General features: G+C 42.7%; 2 protein-coding genes and 1 non-coding gene across 3 annotated transcripts in view; 1 reads left to right on the forward strand and 2 right to left on the reverse strand.

Annotated features, from left to right (window-relative positions):
* EEF2K (eukaryotic elongation factor 2 kinase) overlaps positions 1-863 on the reverse strand; it is a 35,943-nt gene extending 35,080 nt beyond the window's left edge. Inside the window, exon 1 of the mRNA XM_064461744.1 lies at positions 776-863. The gene's annotated coding sequence lies outside the window, so the exon portion shown is untranslated. The remainder of the gene's footprint in view (positions 1-775) is intronic.
* Positions 864-1,876: 1,013 nt separating this feature from the next.
* On the forward strand, positions 1,877-1,958 carry TRNAL-UAG (transfer RNA leucine (anticodon UAG)). The gene has a single exon. It is a non-coding gene; the product is annotated as a tRNA-Leu (tRNA).
* Positions 1,959-2,997: 1,039 nt separating this feature from the next.
* On the reverse strand, positions 2,998-16,517 carry SDR42E2 (short chain dehydrogenase/reductase family 42E, member 2). The gene is made up of 13 exons (XM_064461748.1): positions 16,193-16,517; positions 15,861-15,940; positions 13,401-13,764; positions 12,773-12,868; positions 11,712-11,769; positions 10,940-11,058; positions 9,902-9,977; positions 8,389-8,471; positions 7,002-7,139; positions 5,925-5,990; positions 5,226-5,289; positions 4,363-4,436; positions 2,998-3,744 (listed from the first exon to the last, which is right to left on the reverse strand). The coding sequence occupies exons 3-13, from the start codon at positions 13,719-13,721 to the stop codon at positions 3,496-3,498; spliced, it is 1,344 nt and encodes a 447-aa protein (XP_064317818.1). The 5' UTR covers positions 13,722-13,764; positions 15,861-15,940; positions 16,193-16,517; the 3' UTR covers positions 2,998-3,495.
* Between the last annotated feature and the right edge of the window lie 344 nt (positions 16,518-16,861).

Genomic DNA, 16,861 nt, shown 5'->3' on the forward strand with positions numbered 1-16,861 from the left:
AAGAACAATCAGTGATGATGAAAACGTGTTTGATGAAATACTAAAGCTGTATATTGAAATTAGGTATTAGATATTAGCCCAGACATGCTGCACCTTATAGTTTTAGTTTTCTATTTAGATGTTACCTGTTATATCCTTAACACTTAAGGAGTTTGAGTCACGTTTTTGTTTGAAAATATTAAAAATTAAATTTAAAGTGGCAGCCTTGGAAATTAGTGCCCTGCAAGTCTTGTGTGTTACCCTTCCATCTGGTATGGTCTTCAATGCATATGTATTTTTTCCAAGAGCACCAAAGCTTGTAAAGTTCCAGTATCCTAGTGCTAAACGAGGTTCTGTTTAGAAACTGCTGTTCTGGGGAACTGCAGTTTTTGAAAGGAAAAAGGAAACCATACCCCAGATAACGCTAACTTTCAGAGCAATTTTGTTCTGCATTCATTTGAAAATCCAGATGAAAAATTGCCTGTAAATAAAAGAATGCTCTCAACAATGTGTGCCTACATACTCCTACAACAGTCCTTTCTTATAAAGTAAATCCAGTTGGTCATAAACCTCACTTCAGCCATATGGTAGATGCATGTAATACACATACATAAAACTTCCTGGAGCACCAGTGCATGACCTCCTACAAGAAGAAAAGCATGAGCAGACATCATTTCTCTGTGTTGTTTTAATTGCATGGCATTTAGGCCTGATGTTTTTAGCTACATCCACAAAGTAATTGTACAGATTCCTCCTGCAGGCCTCCCAGAACAAGAGATTTTGTCTTTCTACTCACCAGTGACAGCTTGAATCTGGCTCTTGTTGCAAAACCCAGCTCCCTCATTGAGTTGGACAGGAAAAGCAGCTGCTTACACCATGCCCGAGCTCGGACACCAATGCAGCAGGACAACAAGCTGCATATGGACAGCCCTGGCAACCAGCTGCACTTTGTACTGGCCTCCACTGCTCCATGTTGGGCAGCACAGAGATAAAGGCAGCCAGGGGCCTCCCATTTTGGGTGGGAATGGTTCAGCTGAAGACATATGGTGATGCCAAGCCAGCAGCTGTCTGGGAAGGTCACTAGCACGACAGCGTGCAGGCAGCTCTGGGGCGTGCAGGTCTGCGGGCAGCACTTGGGCTGTGGCAGGCCGGGGGGCTACTGTCTCCCCGAGAGAAGCTGAAAGTGAAGGTGGGAGGTCCAGCTTGTGGGGCAGGCGGCAGACCAGGCCCCCTTCCTGGCAGGGAGGCGCGTGCAGGTCTGTTCTTGCGGCTGCAAAGGCACCACTGAAGGGCTGCCCTCGTCCCTGCGTGGCCATGGCAAGGACAGCCCTGGGGTGGCGCATCCGCGCCGCCGGGCCAAAGCCCTCCTGAGGGCAAGCTGGCTCTCCACCGCTGCTGAGGCTGCGGGGAACAGGCCCCCGGGCAGCGCCTTGCCGGAGCCCTGGCCTGCGCCTGCCGCGGACAAAGCGCCCCGCGGGAGGAGGGAGCCGGGACCCGGGGGCTGGCGCCGCCCCGGGGTCTGTCCGGGTTCCGCTCCGGCCTACCCAGCCGGCGGCCGCGGGCCCGCTCTCAGGGCGGGCGGCGCCCAGGTCCACGTGTGCAGCCGGCGCGGGGCAGCGGCGCCCCCTACCGGACGCGCGCGGGCCGCGGGGTGCCGGCGACGCCTGGGGCGGAAAACGGGCCGCGGTGGCAGCGTCAGTGCCGGAGCCCTCCGCCGGTGGGGGGCGCGGAGACCGTGCCCGCCGCGGCAGTTGCGGTCTCCGCCGCGGCGAGGGCCGACCGCGTCGAAGGGCGGGGCGGGAGCGCAAGGGCAGGTGGGCACCGTGCGGGGGTGGGTGGGGAGAGCGGCGGCGCCGCCCCCTTGAAAGAGGCCTGGCGGGCGGCTGAGCACCCAGGCGGTAGCGTGGCCGAGTGGTCTAAGGCGCTGGATTTAGGCTCCAGTCATTTCGATGGCGTGGGTTCGAATCCCACCGCTGCCAAGCTGTTTTGGCCGCGCCGCGGCGGCGGCTCCTTTTCGCCGCGCCGGCGGCGAGCGGGGCCGGCACGGTTCGGTACGGTATAGCCTTCCCGGGCCGGGCCCGGCGGCCTGCGGCCGCTCGGGGGATGGGGCTGGAGTGGCCGGTCACGCCTGATAAAATCGAATTATAGAAAGTTGTGGTATGTACTGGGGAAAGGGGCTTCTCCTCCTTGCGTCTCTTTTGGATTAAAAATAAAATCAGAAATACTGATTTCGGCAGTTGTAGCTTCCCGCGCTGCGTCGGAGTTACTGCGCCCTCAGCCGTAGGCCCGCGCCCGGCCTTCGCTACCTGCCCTGAGGCGACTGAGCCGAACTCCAAGCGCTCTCGCCTTCTCCAGAGTTCTCAGATCCATCCGTGACTCCCTCTCACCCCCGACCTTGATTCCTCTGGATCGGGGGTCTCATCTCCCCAGCTCTCCCGTCCCGCTCCCGACTGTTCCCTCCCCATGTTCCGGGCTGGGAAAGGTGCAGGTGCGGAGGGAGGTGTCTGTGATAAATCACCATCGTAAGTGGCGGTGGGAGGCAGGGAGGAGGGCCTTCCACACCCCCGGCGGTTCAGGCTCATTTTAGCTGAACAAATTCAAAGTACATTTTTCACTTTAGCTACTGCAGGGCTTTGCTCAGCGCAGCTGCTATAATTTAGAAATTAGATGCAAAAACATAGGCGTACCTAAAGTTCAGCTGATAAGCAGCTAAACTTTATTGTTAGTAGTTATCTGCAGTAACTACAGGAGGTAAAGGAAGTAGTACAAATATTAGAGCAACCCGTAGTGTCAGATTCCTGTACTGTGACATGAATGCACTTAGGTAATGTAACTTAGCTAATAACTTCAATTTAACTGAAATACACAGTTTTGAATTGTGAAAAAACCCCTAGGCCTCCAAAGTGCCACAAGGTGCTGTGGCAGGTGGCCGCACCCCAGGGGTGCAATGGGAAGCGATTCTGCAACAGTGTGCACAGAGGCGCAGGACAGACTTAGCAAAGTTTCAAGTACACTTTTATTTCCCCTCATATGCAGTGATACAGCTGATTCATGAAAGAAAGTCACACAGTGTGAACTGTCTGTATGGCTGGGATGTGTTATTCACAGTCATGTCTGTCCCTTTGCACATTCCCCAAGGTAGTGAGCCATGCCAGCAGCTGTGGTCAGTTTTTCTCCTTACTTTAGCCATTTTTCTTTACCAGTAAAGCACTGCAGACTGGCTGTAGCTCTTGTTCTTCCTGCAGGTTTCATTGACTTCAGCAATCAATTTGGAAATTATATTTTTTGGGTGTGAAATGAACAGAGGCAACAATCTTGACCCTAGTGTGTTTCAGTGATTTGGCCATAACTGTGTACTGTATTTTAATTTCTCAAGTACAGCTACTGATATGTTACAGTTTTGGTTTTAAATCTAAAAATAACTGCCCGTTTATTGCATTGGGACAAGTAACTATTGTGGAGATCGGAATGATCCAGGTAGCAGTACTGTGACTGTGTATGTGCAGTTTATGCAAGTCAGTGTTGTCTTTCTTTAAAAAAATGCAGAACTGAAAGGCTATCAAATCTTAAAGAAAGAAAGATCAAACTTAAACTAACAATTAAAGAAAGCAAAACTTTGAGGAAGATGTGATGACGCTGGGCTTCTGGTCTGGTTTTAATGTAATGGTCCACAGAATCGGCAAATGCAAACTTCTCTGGGCTGTACCCCAGCTGACTCCGCGCCTTGTCTATTCGAAATGTATGAGTTATAGAAATGTTCTGTACCTGTAGGGCAAAAGAGTCAACATACAAAGATATTAATACCTAGGGAATTGGAACAAAGTCTGTATAGCAAAGACACAGTTAAAGGAAATGTAAAATAAAAAAACACCACAACATTATATCAATGTCCAATTGACGTATGTCACATTATTTTTTAAATTGTTCACTCAGAAAGGAGAATCTTGAAAGCCCAAAGAGGCAGAAAAAGCTGCAAAGCAGAATCTTCTAGTCTCAAAAACATCCATAAAAAAAAATGTTCTGCACTCTTGTTTATGTACCTAAGGAGGCAGACAAAAGCCATCTCTTAGATTACTAAATATCTTCAGAAATTAAGGCCCAAGTGACCAGCCAAAGCCATACAGAATACTGGGCCTTGGAAGGAAGGAGCTGAAGCAGTCTCTCCCACATGGCAAGCATAAGCTCTTACCTTCTCAAAGATTATGGTAACGAGCATACTATTTTGCCTAAAATGTATGATGCATACATTTGCCTTGGAAACTGGAGGCTGAAGTAGTACTGTGTGGATTTTACTTTCTGCTGACTTAATCTTAAATTGTACCTCAGTATTAACACGTACGTAAGTATCCTCTAAGAATTAAGGAGAGTTTACAAAGACTTTACCTCATTTCTAGTCAGCAGTGGGGACAGTTCAACAAATGGCTTCAGCGTCAGATGGAGGTATTCCATTATCATGGCTGCATAACAAAAGATTTCTACTTTAGGTAAGAGTAGTAAATTTCTATGCCTTTATGATTTTGGCATATCTCATGCTGTCTATAATAGTGAAGGATAATCACATGCCTAAGAGCCCAGGGCACCATTACTAATACCAACAGGACTACTTGCTCACAAGGGGCTGGATTTAATACTTCAGTCAGCATGAATTAGGGTGTTTGTGTGAAAAGGGTTTGGAGGGTTGGTGACAGGTCTAGTGAGAAGCTCATGAGATTTTATAAAACTAAATACTCCAAGTGGGATTCTGTCTTAGTTGCACATGGGGTTGGTTCTGGAGAGAGCACATGTTACAGGAGAACAAGAAATTTACCCATGCAGCAAAGCAGAATTCTTCAGTGTCCTTCATGAAGTAATGGATTTTTACATTTAACTTTTGGTATTTATACCATTAACTCCACAAAGTTATAAATCTGTTAAGTCCTACATAAAACCTGTTTTTGTGGGACTTAAATAACAGATCATTCTGGTTTCAACACACTGCATACACACAGCATAGAGCTGAGCCTCACCCCTAACCTGCTGCGCACTGGATGAGCCCGCAGCATATTATTTTTATACATGAAGCTGCAAATTGTGGGCAAATTAAAAAAAACCCAAAACATTATATTACAATTAGGAATGAGGGTAGTGTGTACAGGAAAGAGAAATGTTAAATAGTTATAAAACACCTTTAATTAGTATTTATATATTATTTATATTATTACACAATTATATTATTTATATTTATTAAAATGATAAAATACTTTTACCTGATGCATAAACTAAGGAAGTAGGAATACGTATCCATGGCTTATTGCAACCTAATCTTTCAAACTGAAATAAATTTTAAAAACAGTGAAAAAACCAGAAACATCAAACAAGTTTTAAAGTTTCAATACAGTAGATATTTGTGGAAATATTTACTGATAAAACAGAAAAATTAATCATTGCTGGTACTATTTGAGTTTTAATTTTTCAGGGAATTCCTATTAAATGTCACATGCAGACACTATGTAATTTTCAAGTGGCAGTCTTAAAAAAAGGAAAAAACAATTAGAATGATCAATCGAAATGTCATGGTGCTCTGATACCTAATATAACATTGTGACATATTTATGGTTTTGAGCCTATCATTTTGAGCCTATGTATATTACAGATTAATAATTAGGATTTATATTTTTTGTCCACCCAAAATAGCCACCGTTATCAGATGCACAACTCAGAAGAGGATATTGGTTTAGATGGTCCTTTGGTCTCAGTGAAGACAGTTGCTTTAATGTAATATTTTAGGTAGGCTTTGTTACAGCACTGATCACACTGAATTTTAAGCAGGAATTAAACCAACATTCAGAACAGAGCTCTTACACCTGAAGCAAACATACCAAATGTAAGATGCATACAAAAGCTGGAGCTTTATACGGTCAAAGAAATTAATGTATTTGGAGATAAAGTGTATGCATTGTACGTACAAGTGGAGTTAACCATTCAAAAAGGTTGAATTTTTCACCATCATTAATGAAATACACCTGGCCACTCTGTTAAAGACGTAGAGGAGAGACAAGTTAGTAAAAACAATACTGCATATATATTGACTTATTCTTCTTTATCTCACTCCTTATTAACAGCTGAAAAATAATACAGCAATATAAAATATTCATGGATGTACATCCAAGCCAACAAAGTATCTACATGTGTTTCGGTCAGTTGCACTAATGTGTGCAATGAAATTGGTGGACAAGTGGGTTATGTGATTAACATGCCTTGGTATAACTTATTTACTACCAATGTGCCTATACAGAATGTCTATACTGACTACGCAGAGATTATCATGTGCACTGCAAGTGGTGCCACATCTAACTTGTGCTGTTAACACACACTTGCTAAATGGTGGGACATGTGCTGCGCTCAGTCTAGTTAACTCATTGAAATCTCTAAGACTCCATCTGTGTAACCAAGGCGTAAGTCACCTCTTCTTCTTTTGCCTTTAGGGTTTTAGAAAAAGTAGTTTAATCTACCTTGAAAATCTTTCTAATACACTTTAAGGGTATTCTAGGGGCTTCTAGGTCAAATAAAAAACTGTGTTTACAAGGAAGAAAACAGTTGCAACTATTTTTGAAATCAATGAACCCAAATAAAATGTGCTTTCATTTGCATATGGTATGGGAAGAACTGATAATCATAGTTCAGAACATTAAGTCTGGATCTATATACAGGGAAACAGAATAAATCTGCCTGAACTTCCAGTTTAATTTCTGACGTAGCAAACATTCTTTGTTCATCTTCCAGAAATGGCAAATATTATACTACAAAAATGCAAAGATGGACATATCCTTACAGAACTGAATATTCCAACTCTTAACATGCTGCACAGCCAGTGCTGCCAGGTCCCACACTGTTCATAGCACATTTGTCAACTAAAACCAGAGACGACAACAGGACCATAACACATACTTAATTACCGCTGCTCCAGTAGTTACTGTAGTACAGGGTACAGTGGCAGGATCCACTGTCAAATGAACACTGTGGTGCTTTTATTGTTTACTTACAGCTATGTAGTTCTTTTCAGGGGTGAGAGCTTCAGCAGCTAGAATTTGAGCTTGTACAAGGTTCTGTGCATGCACCCAGTTCATCTTAGCAGAAGGATCCCCAAACTTGAAGCTAAGGAGCCCTCTCTCAATATTCTTCTGCAGAAATAAACAAACATGAAACCAAAGCAACGTGGGTTTTAAAATGAGGTACAGTGCACTTTCTTGTCCAGCTGTTTGTCTCTAATAAAAAAAAAAATTATATGAATCCATTAAAAAGAGCCAAGAGGAGTGCAGAGCGCTCTAAAAATATTGCTCAGGAGGAAGGATCAAAGAACATATTGAGCACAATATGTCCTGAATTTACAAAAAATGCAAGTCTATTCAAGGATAAGTAAAATATTGTATGGAAAGGTAAGATAGAGTTCTGAATGGATCAAAAGTATTTGCAATACTGGATCAAATTTAATAGCTTTGGCTGGGAAAAAAATGGAAAGTAATGCTAGGTGTCACATTTTTCATTTAACAGGTACATTTTAGAAACTGCAAAATGTGACAGTTGCATAATGCCTTCAAGTGGGCTCATAATAAATAAGCTTGAAATCTTAAATAGAAATTTTTAAATACTATTTTTTTTTCCAGGGGCTAAAGAAAACACCTCAGTTTTAACTAAAATGACACTCACCATTCTTAAAAAGTATTTTATTTAGAAGACGATGAAGTATATTTTGACTGACTTCAATATGATTCCCTACTTCAGCCACAAAACAAAAATGTTTACTTTGTAGTAAGCTTGAAGCTATTCTTTCCTCAAAGCTGTGCGTAACTTAATATTGTACTGATTCTTCTAAAATAACTGACTCATACAGTTCTACAGGGATCATATTCTAAACACTGTACCAGTCCTACAAGTTAAGAGACAGCGAGTGGAAAAGAGTAAAACATGAGCACCTCAGCTGTTTGCCCTTTAGTAACCTATTGTGCCAGGAGGTGCTTCCGACTCCTTAACTTGTTTCATTGGATAGTGAAAGCTGCTAATAGCTGAGACTGGAAATAAGATATTTTGCCGTATCTCTTTTCATTAATATTTTAAACCATTTGGTGTAAGTTGCATGTAGACAGACATTTGAAATATCATAGATTGGCCTGAGTCTTATAACTATATTAAGCATTAAATTATAAAGCTGGACTTACATCTGTTTGCATGTTAAAAAAAGGCTTTTCTAATGTACTATATGTTCTTTACAGAACAATATAGTGCCTGTTAACAACAGTTCTAATATCCTCAACAGACAATTGAATTGATGAATTGCTGCCCAGTAAGAAATTCAGTCAATTTATAACACAAATAAGTGATGCTGTTGTATATCATAGAAAATTCTGCTGATTAAAAAATTAAAATACCTACTGCTAGCCTTGGCAAGTGTCTTTGCTCATCTGGTCCATAGATGCCTGGTGGGCGAAGAACACACGTATAGAGTATTCCACCTCCTAGAAGAATTGATAATACCATTCTTCAGTGACTTTCACATGACTACGTTACATCTTTCTTTGTATGAATCAAAGACTGTGGTAGCAGAACTTACTCTGAAATTAATTAACTTCACCATCTTAAAAAATAATACACAGCAAAAGATGTGAATTAGTAGCTGGATATTAAGTTGGCAGATCAGAACATGCCAAATAGCAAGGTAGGATTCAGAGAAGTCCTGCCAGCATAGTCAGGCTCCTAGAAATTACCAGATATTTCAAAACCTCTTTCTAACCAGTCCTTTGTCTCTGCGCCAAAGCAGTGAATGAATGTGCCAACAGTGGTGATGAGTTTGCTGAAGTGAGCAAGGTATTGGTAAGAAAGTGGAATAAAACCAACTAATGTCACACAAAATTATTGATGGGAAACAGTGACTCCCTAGCACTACAGGATAGAGCTGAAATGTTCTCAACAGCAGGCACAGCCAGCTCCCGCTAGAACTGCTCTAGAAGCCCTTGGTAACTTCAGTGGGGGAAAGTAAGGACCATCATAAAAATCCAGTCACTTCCCAAGTATCTCAGTTGGCTGGTTGGTTCATCATCTGCTAATAACTGAACCTGATGGTTCTTGAAAACATGCAAAACAATCCTGCTATGGCACAGGACCACAATGGGATGTTTGGAACAATGGCATTCTAGTTTCATTGAGAGATACAGGACTGTGTATTGCTCCTAAAATGAAGAGGGTCTTTGTTGTGAAGAGCTGCTGAAGAAAGAGGAAACAAGGAAAAAAACCTTTATTTTTAAAACTAAGTATATTGGAGTAGAATGCCCATCAATGACTTTATATCTCTTTATAGCCCTCTGCAAGTATCAAGTGGAGAGATTGTTTTCTGTAAGTTGTCTACAGCTAAATTTAGCTCAGTATCACTTTGACACATAGAATCACATTGCACTTTACATTAATTTGTTTTGCACTGGCAGTTATAGTATCTCACAGGTGAGCTTAAATATTCAAGTGTATAACTGGCTTCCTCAACATGGAAAACTTTGGGAAGCACTAATAAATAATTCCAGGCTGTAGTATCAGGTGTCTTCTTCAGATTTTAATATATGACTCAATTTAATCAGCATTCATGTTTTACTTTTGTTGCATAATACAGTGACATTAAACACTTGTTTAATTTATAGCTGTCTGCATTCTCCAGTTAACATGCTGCACTCATTGCTACCATGCTAAAACCTTTTACGGACTCTGTGGGAACTTAAAACTAATTAAAAACGGTTTTTAAGTGAAAATCTTCTATTTTGTGCGAGGGGGTAGATAACTTGATTTTATAATTGCTGGACAGTCTTGTCCACTAAGGATTGATATGGGATACAGGATGTTAGTGAGGAACAAGAAAAGGAGGAGTAAATTCCACTCTGAACTCATGCTAAGATGAAAGTACCTGCTAGTGGAGTTCCATTAGCTGCTAGTACCATTTGTTCTGCAATTGATTTGGTTCTGGAATAATGATCAACATGCTACAGAGAGAAAGCAAATATATTTTTATCTATTCCTGAAATGACAGAACAGAGGGGCATCTCTTCTCCAATGTTTTTTACTTAGCATATGGCAACAATTACCTCAAAATACAGAAGCTGCAGGGTATTAGTTTAGGATAAAACACATGCATATTGCTAAGGTAAGCAAGCATTTTTGTTTATTCAAATCCAGTTAATTAATTTCAGCACATTTGAGAAGCAATAAATACATGTATGCTTTGAATGGTGCCAAGAATGTAATTGATCACTACTTTGTAATCTGGATTTCTTTTTCAGGTAATGGAAAAGCCAAAAGCCAAGTTTTAAAGACATTACGATTGGTCTGAATAATCCTGTTCACTTCCTTGTGACACTGTCCCAGAGAAAATATTATTTGATATATTATTCAACATATTATTAAATATTTTCTCTACCCATCTCTGCTTGAAAGATGGTGAAGTACTTGATGGAGAGAGGAGGGACACAAAAACCAACTGTGTATGCAAAGCACCCAGAAGTACTTTCTCCTTTTTAATTAAATGCAAGAAAACCATATAAAAATAGGCTGCTTTTCCATATCAGCTCTGCATTGAATATGTAATCTTCCATATGGGAGAAACAGAAAAATCATATAAATAATAAATGGCTAAAGAGGCACCAAGCCATATAACACAATCCCTATGTCCAGGTGGAATTTCATTAATGTTAAGAGGACACTGTATGAATTATTCTCCAAAATCAAGGCCTTGGTGGGAAACAGAGAAATATATACTGCAGTGTACATAAAACTGATGTGTTAAGGTTGTGAATAGCATCTACAAAAAGTGTAAGGAGTTTTCTTTCTTCTTTCTTGTACCTGGATTCTGGCATCAGGCAAAACATGGTCATGGAAACTTTAGGCTTTTTCAGAAACAAGAAAGTAAACAAAGATGAAACTTGAAAATATAATACAACCAAAATACCTTTTCAATTGGAAAATATGGCACAGTTTCCTCATCTCCATCTTCAATAGGAAGCCCTCCAAACACCACATTTACTGTACTGGTGTATATCAATCTAGTGATGTTCCTTTGTTTACAGGCTGCAGCAATGTATAAAGTAAATTAGTTTAGTGGAAACAAACAATACGGAAAAAAGTCCGTATGACCTTTTTCTGAGAAACTGTCAAATCTTAAAAGAGAAAATCCTTCCATTTTATGATTGGGTGATTTAAAGTGCAAAGCATATTTATTGAGAAGACATCAGTGTAGAACCAAGTCCTTCATAGTCTGGTACATCCTAATTTGGGTGCTGTAAGCTAACACTGTGCCTCTGGGAGGGCCGCTACCAGCCCAGCGAGGTGGGCTTCAGCTCTGGCCGGGCAGGTGGCCAGAAGTCCATCTGCTTTGAGGGCTGCCCACTACCTGTGCACGAGCTATCAGATAGCAACGAGATTTACTGCTACAGGATACACATGGAAATAATTAACGCCTCGCATGGATGTGGATTCTGACAGCAGGTCAAACGTGGTTACAAAAAACTGAAGTAGTTGAACTACAGTGCCAGCTCTCATATCACACCCCATAGCAGAATCGAGTGTAAAGATCCCCAATGACATGTTTCCTCATCTTCTGCCAACAATATAAAGTATTTGGTAAAAACCACTGTGTGCCAAAAAAGCCAACTGGCTATTTCCAAGTGGTACAATATTTTGATATGCTATACCAATGCCCATCAGCAAGGTTAGATACGTACCATCAATGATGAATCTTGTTCCATGAATATTTACAGTCTCAATCTCTTCTCTGTGCAACTAGGAAAATAAAGAAATTGTGCATTTTTTAATAATATACATTTTAAATTCTATAGGGGTATGTTATACATGTCCCCAAATAAAGGTAATGAGTTTAGTGCTTTGATTACAAAAAAAGATAATTTAGACTGCTGTTTCAGGCTTCAAGAAGTCAAAGAATTATTTTTAAATTATACCTGTATTTTTCTTATATTTTTACAGACTAGCCTGCTTGAAGCAAAGAGAATCACAGTGCTTCTGAACATACATTTACAGTTATTACACATCTTGCAGCTGATATATTAAATGTCCATGTTTCAGTAGCACTTCAGTGACCAGTTGCCTCTACCCAGAGCAATTCCAAGTATGCATTGCTTAATTGCAAACATCTTTGGATGAGCTATTCTATGCAGCTAAGGTAATTACCAATGTTCCTTTTATTAAATAAGGTAAGAAAGGGGGTGTGTTTGTGTTTGTAATTCTAATCACAAAAATTGTGGCTCAGAGTCCTACATTGAGTACATCCTTTCAGCTTTTTACCCAATGGCAAACAATTAAGACTTGGAATACAGCCATTGTTATCATTTAGTTATATAAAATAATTTACAATTTAGTTCAGGTTCTATTCCTCCCGGTTGACCTTATACCTAGGAGTTCTATGTGAAAGGTTTAGCAAAGGATCAGGGTTTTGGAGGGAACCTGTCTCCCTTGTCTTTCCTTATGTCCTCGCGCTATTTCAGAACTCTTCAATGCCATTTCCAACCCAACAGCTCTCCCAGGGTGCTGGTGGAGCCTCTAATGGGGAGGAAATAATTTCACAACTGGGAAAACAGTACTGTAAGCAGGCTGCTTGCAGCTAGCACACCAGTTTGCACAGAGCAGTTTACCAGAACAGCATGGACATGGATTCAGGCTCTCAGGATAATCTGAAGAGATAAAATCTAACACGCAGTGATACAGCATCAGGTCTCTCACCCTCACTGTGGGCAGTCACACAGAAAAATACAAAACTATTTGGACTCACTTGCTCTCTTCCTGACATTCCATATGAAGCTACATGAAACACACAGTCAGCCCCTTCACAGGCTGCAAATATGGCATCATAATCCCTGACATCTGCCTGTAATACATAAGAAAAGATATTTGAACTTGAAATCAAAGCTGCAGGTTGGCATTTGTCATATAGTGGGTTAGCACAGAGGGAATGCATGTATATAATTATACTTACTGCACACCCTGGGACTGAAAACTAGGCCCATTTCAGTACTTGCTGATAATCATGCTTTTCTTCCACAGAACTCAAAGGACTTAAAAAAAGTTCATTAAGCCTCATAATACCCCTATGTTCATTCTACAGGTGATTAAACCAAGGCACAGGTGAGGGCAGTGACCGGCTGCTGAGGAGTACTTCGGAGTCAGAGGCGAAGCGGGTACTCTGTGCTAGGCATGACAGGTTTTGTTGTTTTCCTTATTTCAGGCATGCTAAAATCAGTTGACCAAAAAATTGTGTGGGATATTTAGACAGTTGAAAAGATTATTGAAATTTACAATAATTTGCAGTTAGGTATCTGGATCCTGTCACAACCAGTAAGACATTATGGGAAAGACAAATTAACTAGTTTTGACTGTTGTGAAAATATAATTTATCATACCTGGATACACACTACTCCATTGGGAATTTCCCAGGTGGGCTTGTGTATGTCATACAGAACAACAGAAGCTCCTGCCTTGGCAAGAGCACATCCCAGCTTGTATCCAAAATAGCCTCCGCCGCCTGTCACCACAGCTCTCATACTTGTTCCATTCACTTTGGAGTTAGAGGTTTGGTGCCAGGGTGTTGCTACGCCGCTCAGTATAAGTTTTCTGTCAGTGAAATACTGTCTTCTATTACCAGACACATGTAACAATTTCTCCTCCATGTTGAAAATTGCTCCATAGCGCTCCTGGATGCCGACGATTCCAGTGAGTTTCATGTTAAGCTCTATTCACAGCAGCAAGGTTCTACTTTAATGCAACCTGTTTAAGAGAGATAAAGACAAAAGCAGAACACTAGCTACGAAAGATTCAGGCTTCAAAGATTTCTTTTAAAAACCCATTTAAATTTTCTGCTTAGATCATTTAAGACCTTTTTAAACTGTAATTTTCACATTTTACAAACATTTGTCTGTATGGTGTATTAAAGACAGCATCCTGAAAACACATAACAAAGGTTGCATGTTTTGAATTAAATATTTATTTGCAAATGGGATCCAGAATAATAAAACAGAAAAATAAAAATTCCCCTAGTGCAGAGAACATGAATTCAAATATTTTCCACAAATGGGTCAGAATTAGAATAACGGTACAGACCATAATTTTTTATTAGCAGAAGAGAAATTGCCACCTGTGTGAAATGCATCCCCTCGTCTTAGTTCACTGTGTTCTGCTCTGTGTCACAAGCTCAGAGACGGCCTTTAGGGGTCAGGTGTGATACCTGAATTTGAAATCTTGGACTGTCAGGAAAACACTAAAGATGAACAAATTGCATTGAAGTTTCTGTGCTTAAACCAGCAAGCAAGGGCAAGTGGAACAGCAGCACAAAACATCCCCTAAAGCAAAAGAAATCTTTAATGCTTCTTCCACTTCTCCCTGGTTTATCACAAAGACAGACATCTGAGAAAAGTGGTATTTCCAACTCCTTTCTAAGTAGCAGCAGCTGAATGTGAATTAAGAATACACCGTGTCTTTATCATTGGCAGTGATGGAGTTGAGATGAACGAGGATTTCAGAAGGGAAGAGGAATGCCTTATGCTAACTCGGTATCTTTAGGTGTATCAAAGAACGAGGTTATCAAACCCCTCACTTCCCAGCGGAACTAGAGTGAAATAATTGCCATGTGACAGAAGGGGTCACTGAGTGTATTAAGAAAAAAGTAACGGTGAATTATTTAGGCCTTAAACATCTGTGCAATGGTCAGGGGTTCATCCCAGACGAGGCGTTTTAGAGGCTGCAGCTGCCGATCCGCGTAGTTCCCCACCTCCCTTCCCTGTCCGCAATGAAAGATTTAGCGTCACCCGAGCTCCCGCGGCGACTCTCTGCATCTCACTTGCAAATTTGCCGGGGAAGGGCGCTGCGGGGGGACGGCGCCGCTCGGCCGCGGGCCCGGCACCCCGCGGGGCGGCCGTTGGGGCTGCTCCGTGTCGTGTCCCGCCCCGGGGCCGTTGGGCGCCGCCCGCGGGGCCCAGGAGCGGAAGCGGCACCGCCGCGTCCCCGCCGCGCTCGGGCTGCGGCTCCGGGCCGGGGGCTCCCCGCCGCCAGCCCCCGCGGCCACCCGGCCCCCGCCGCCGGGCAGCGCGCCGGCCTCCTCGGCGTCCCGCAGCACCTCCCGGCCCCCCTCATGCCGCGCAGCATCTCTGGCATCCCACTGCACTCACAGGCTCCCACAGCCCCCCTCGGGTCCCACATCCCCTCACCCCGGGGTCCCACAGGCCCCCTGGGGTCCCACTCATTTTGCAGCAACTTTGGAATGCCACAACCTTCTTGGGATATTGCTCATCCCACAGCACCCTTGGGAGCCCACAGCATCCCTGGGATCCCACGGCATTCCTGGGGTCTCACAGCATTCCTGGGATCCCACGTCATTCCTGGGGTCCCACGGCATTTCTGGGATTCTGCTCATCCCACAGCAGTCTTGGGAGCCCACAGCGTTCCTGGGTTCCCACAGCATTCCTGGGATCCCACAGCATTCCTGGGATCCCACGGCATCCCTGGGATCCAACAGCGTCCTACAGCACCTCTAGGATTCTGCTCGTCCCACAGCACCCTCGGGAGCCCACAGCATCCTGGAGATCCTAGAGCATTCCTGGGATCCTACAGCATTCCTGGGGTCCCACAGCATTCCTGGGATTTTGCTCATCCCACAGCACCCTTGGAAGCCCACAGCATTCCTGGGTTCCCACAGCATTCCTGGGATCCCATGGCATCCCTGGGATCCCACAGCATCCTATAGCACCTCTAGGATTCTGCTCATCCCACAGCACCCTTGGGAGCCCACAGCATCCCGGGGATCTTAGAGCATTCCTGGGATTCCGCAGCTCCCCTGAGATCCCACAGTATCCTAAGGTGGCTCTTACCTCTATGTGTCTTCGTACAGCCAGGACCACTGCAGGAAAGCATCCTGTGGGTGGCTAGGGCTCCGTCCACACTGAGCTACCTGTTGAACAGGTTGTTCAGGGAAAATTTTAATCATTTAAAGACACACTTGCAATTATGTTAGAGCGTAAGTAACTCGAACAATAGTCAGCTTAAACTAAGATTCAGTAAAGACTGATGGAATTGAGCCCCCAGCTGATACTAAAATTTGTCTTAAAACTTCAAATACTGGATTTGTAATGATAAAGCAATTGAACTAAGCCAGGTAGTATTAGTCAGTACTATTATAACAGTGATATAAAAAGCATCTTACCTGAAATAACAAACTAGAGGTCTGACATCACAGGGCTGGAATGGCATAACTCCAGGGGGACTTGCAAATGCAAAACCAGTGAATTCCTCCGTTAGTCCGTACTGAGGAGTATCCACAAAAAGGCCAGAGTCTACATTTCTCACTGGGCTGCAGTCAGCTGCCCGGCATCTCTTCTGAAAAGTGTCAGTGTGATCCAGGATGCAGTCCCGAGCTCTTAGTCTGATAAAAGCAATATATGAAAGATTTGTAAATAACTAATTGAAGCAAATTAAATGTTTGCATAGTTAAAATGCTGGGAAGCAACTTTGTACTTGTGGTTTTCTATTCTTCATTTCTAGGGAAACAAAGCTTGCGCAGTGCCTCCTGCTGTGCTTGTCAGTCGGCTGCACCTCTGTATTGATAAATTGTGAACTTAACCGGTTTTAAGCACACTTGTCTAAGTGGATAAAGGTCTCATATATACTGAGTTTCTTTAAGTTTCCTGACAACAGGTAGTCAGGAGTATGAGAGAGGGCTGCGCACTGGTCCTGCTAAGGGAAGATGTACGGTGTGAGCTCAGTTTGTGTGGGCAAGGACAATCTCCAAATGCAAATCCGTAAGAGAGCAAGTGTTACAACTTTCACTCCACACCGAACTATTTGTTTGACGAAGACAAAATAGAGTGAAACA

This window comes from Phalacrocorax carbo, chromosome 10, assembly GCF_963921805.1.
Source record: "Phalacrocorax carbo chromosome 10, bPhaCar2.1, whole genome shotgun sequence".
Lineage (NCBI taxonomy): Eukaryota > Metazoa > Chordata > Aves > Suliformes > Phalacrocoracidae > Phalacrocorax > Phalacrocorax carbo.

Coding starts and splice junctions, on each gene's coding strand:
- SDR42E2 (XM_064461748.1), bottom strand. CDS start 13,721: ATGAAACTCACTGGAATCGTCGGCATCCAGGAGCGCTATGGAGCAATT. Junction 5,290..5,924: donor TTGAATGGTTAACTCCACTT/GTACGTACAATG, acceptor AATTTATTTCAG/TTTGAAAGATTAGGTTGCAA. Junction 3,745..4,362: donor CACTGCTGACTAGAAATGAG/GTAAAGTCTTTG, acceptor TTTGCCCTACAG/GTACAGAACATTTCTATAAC.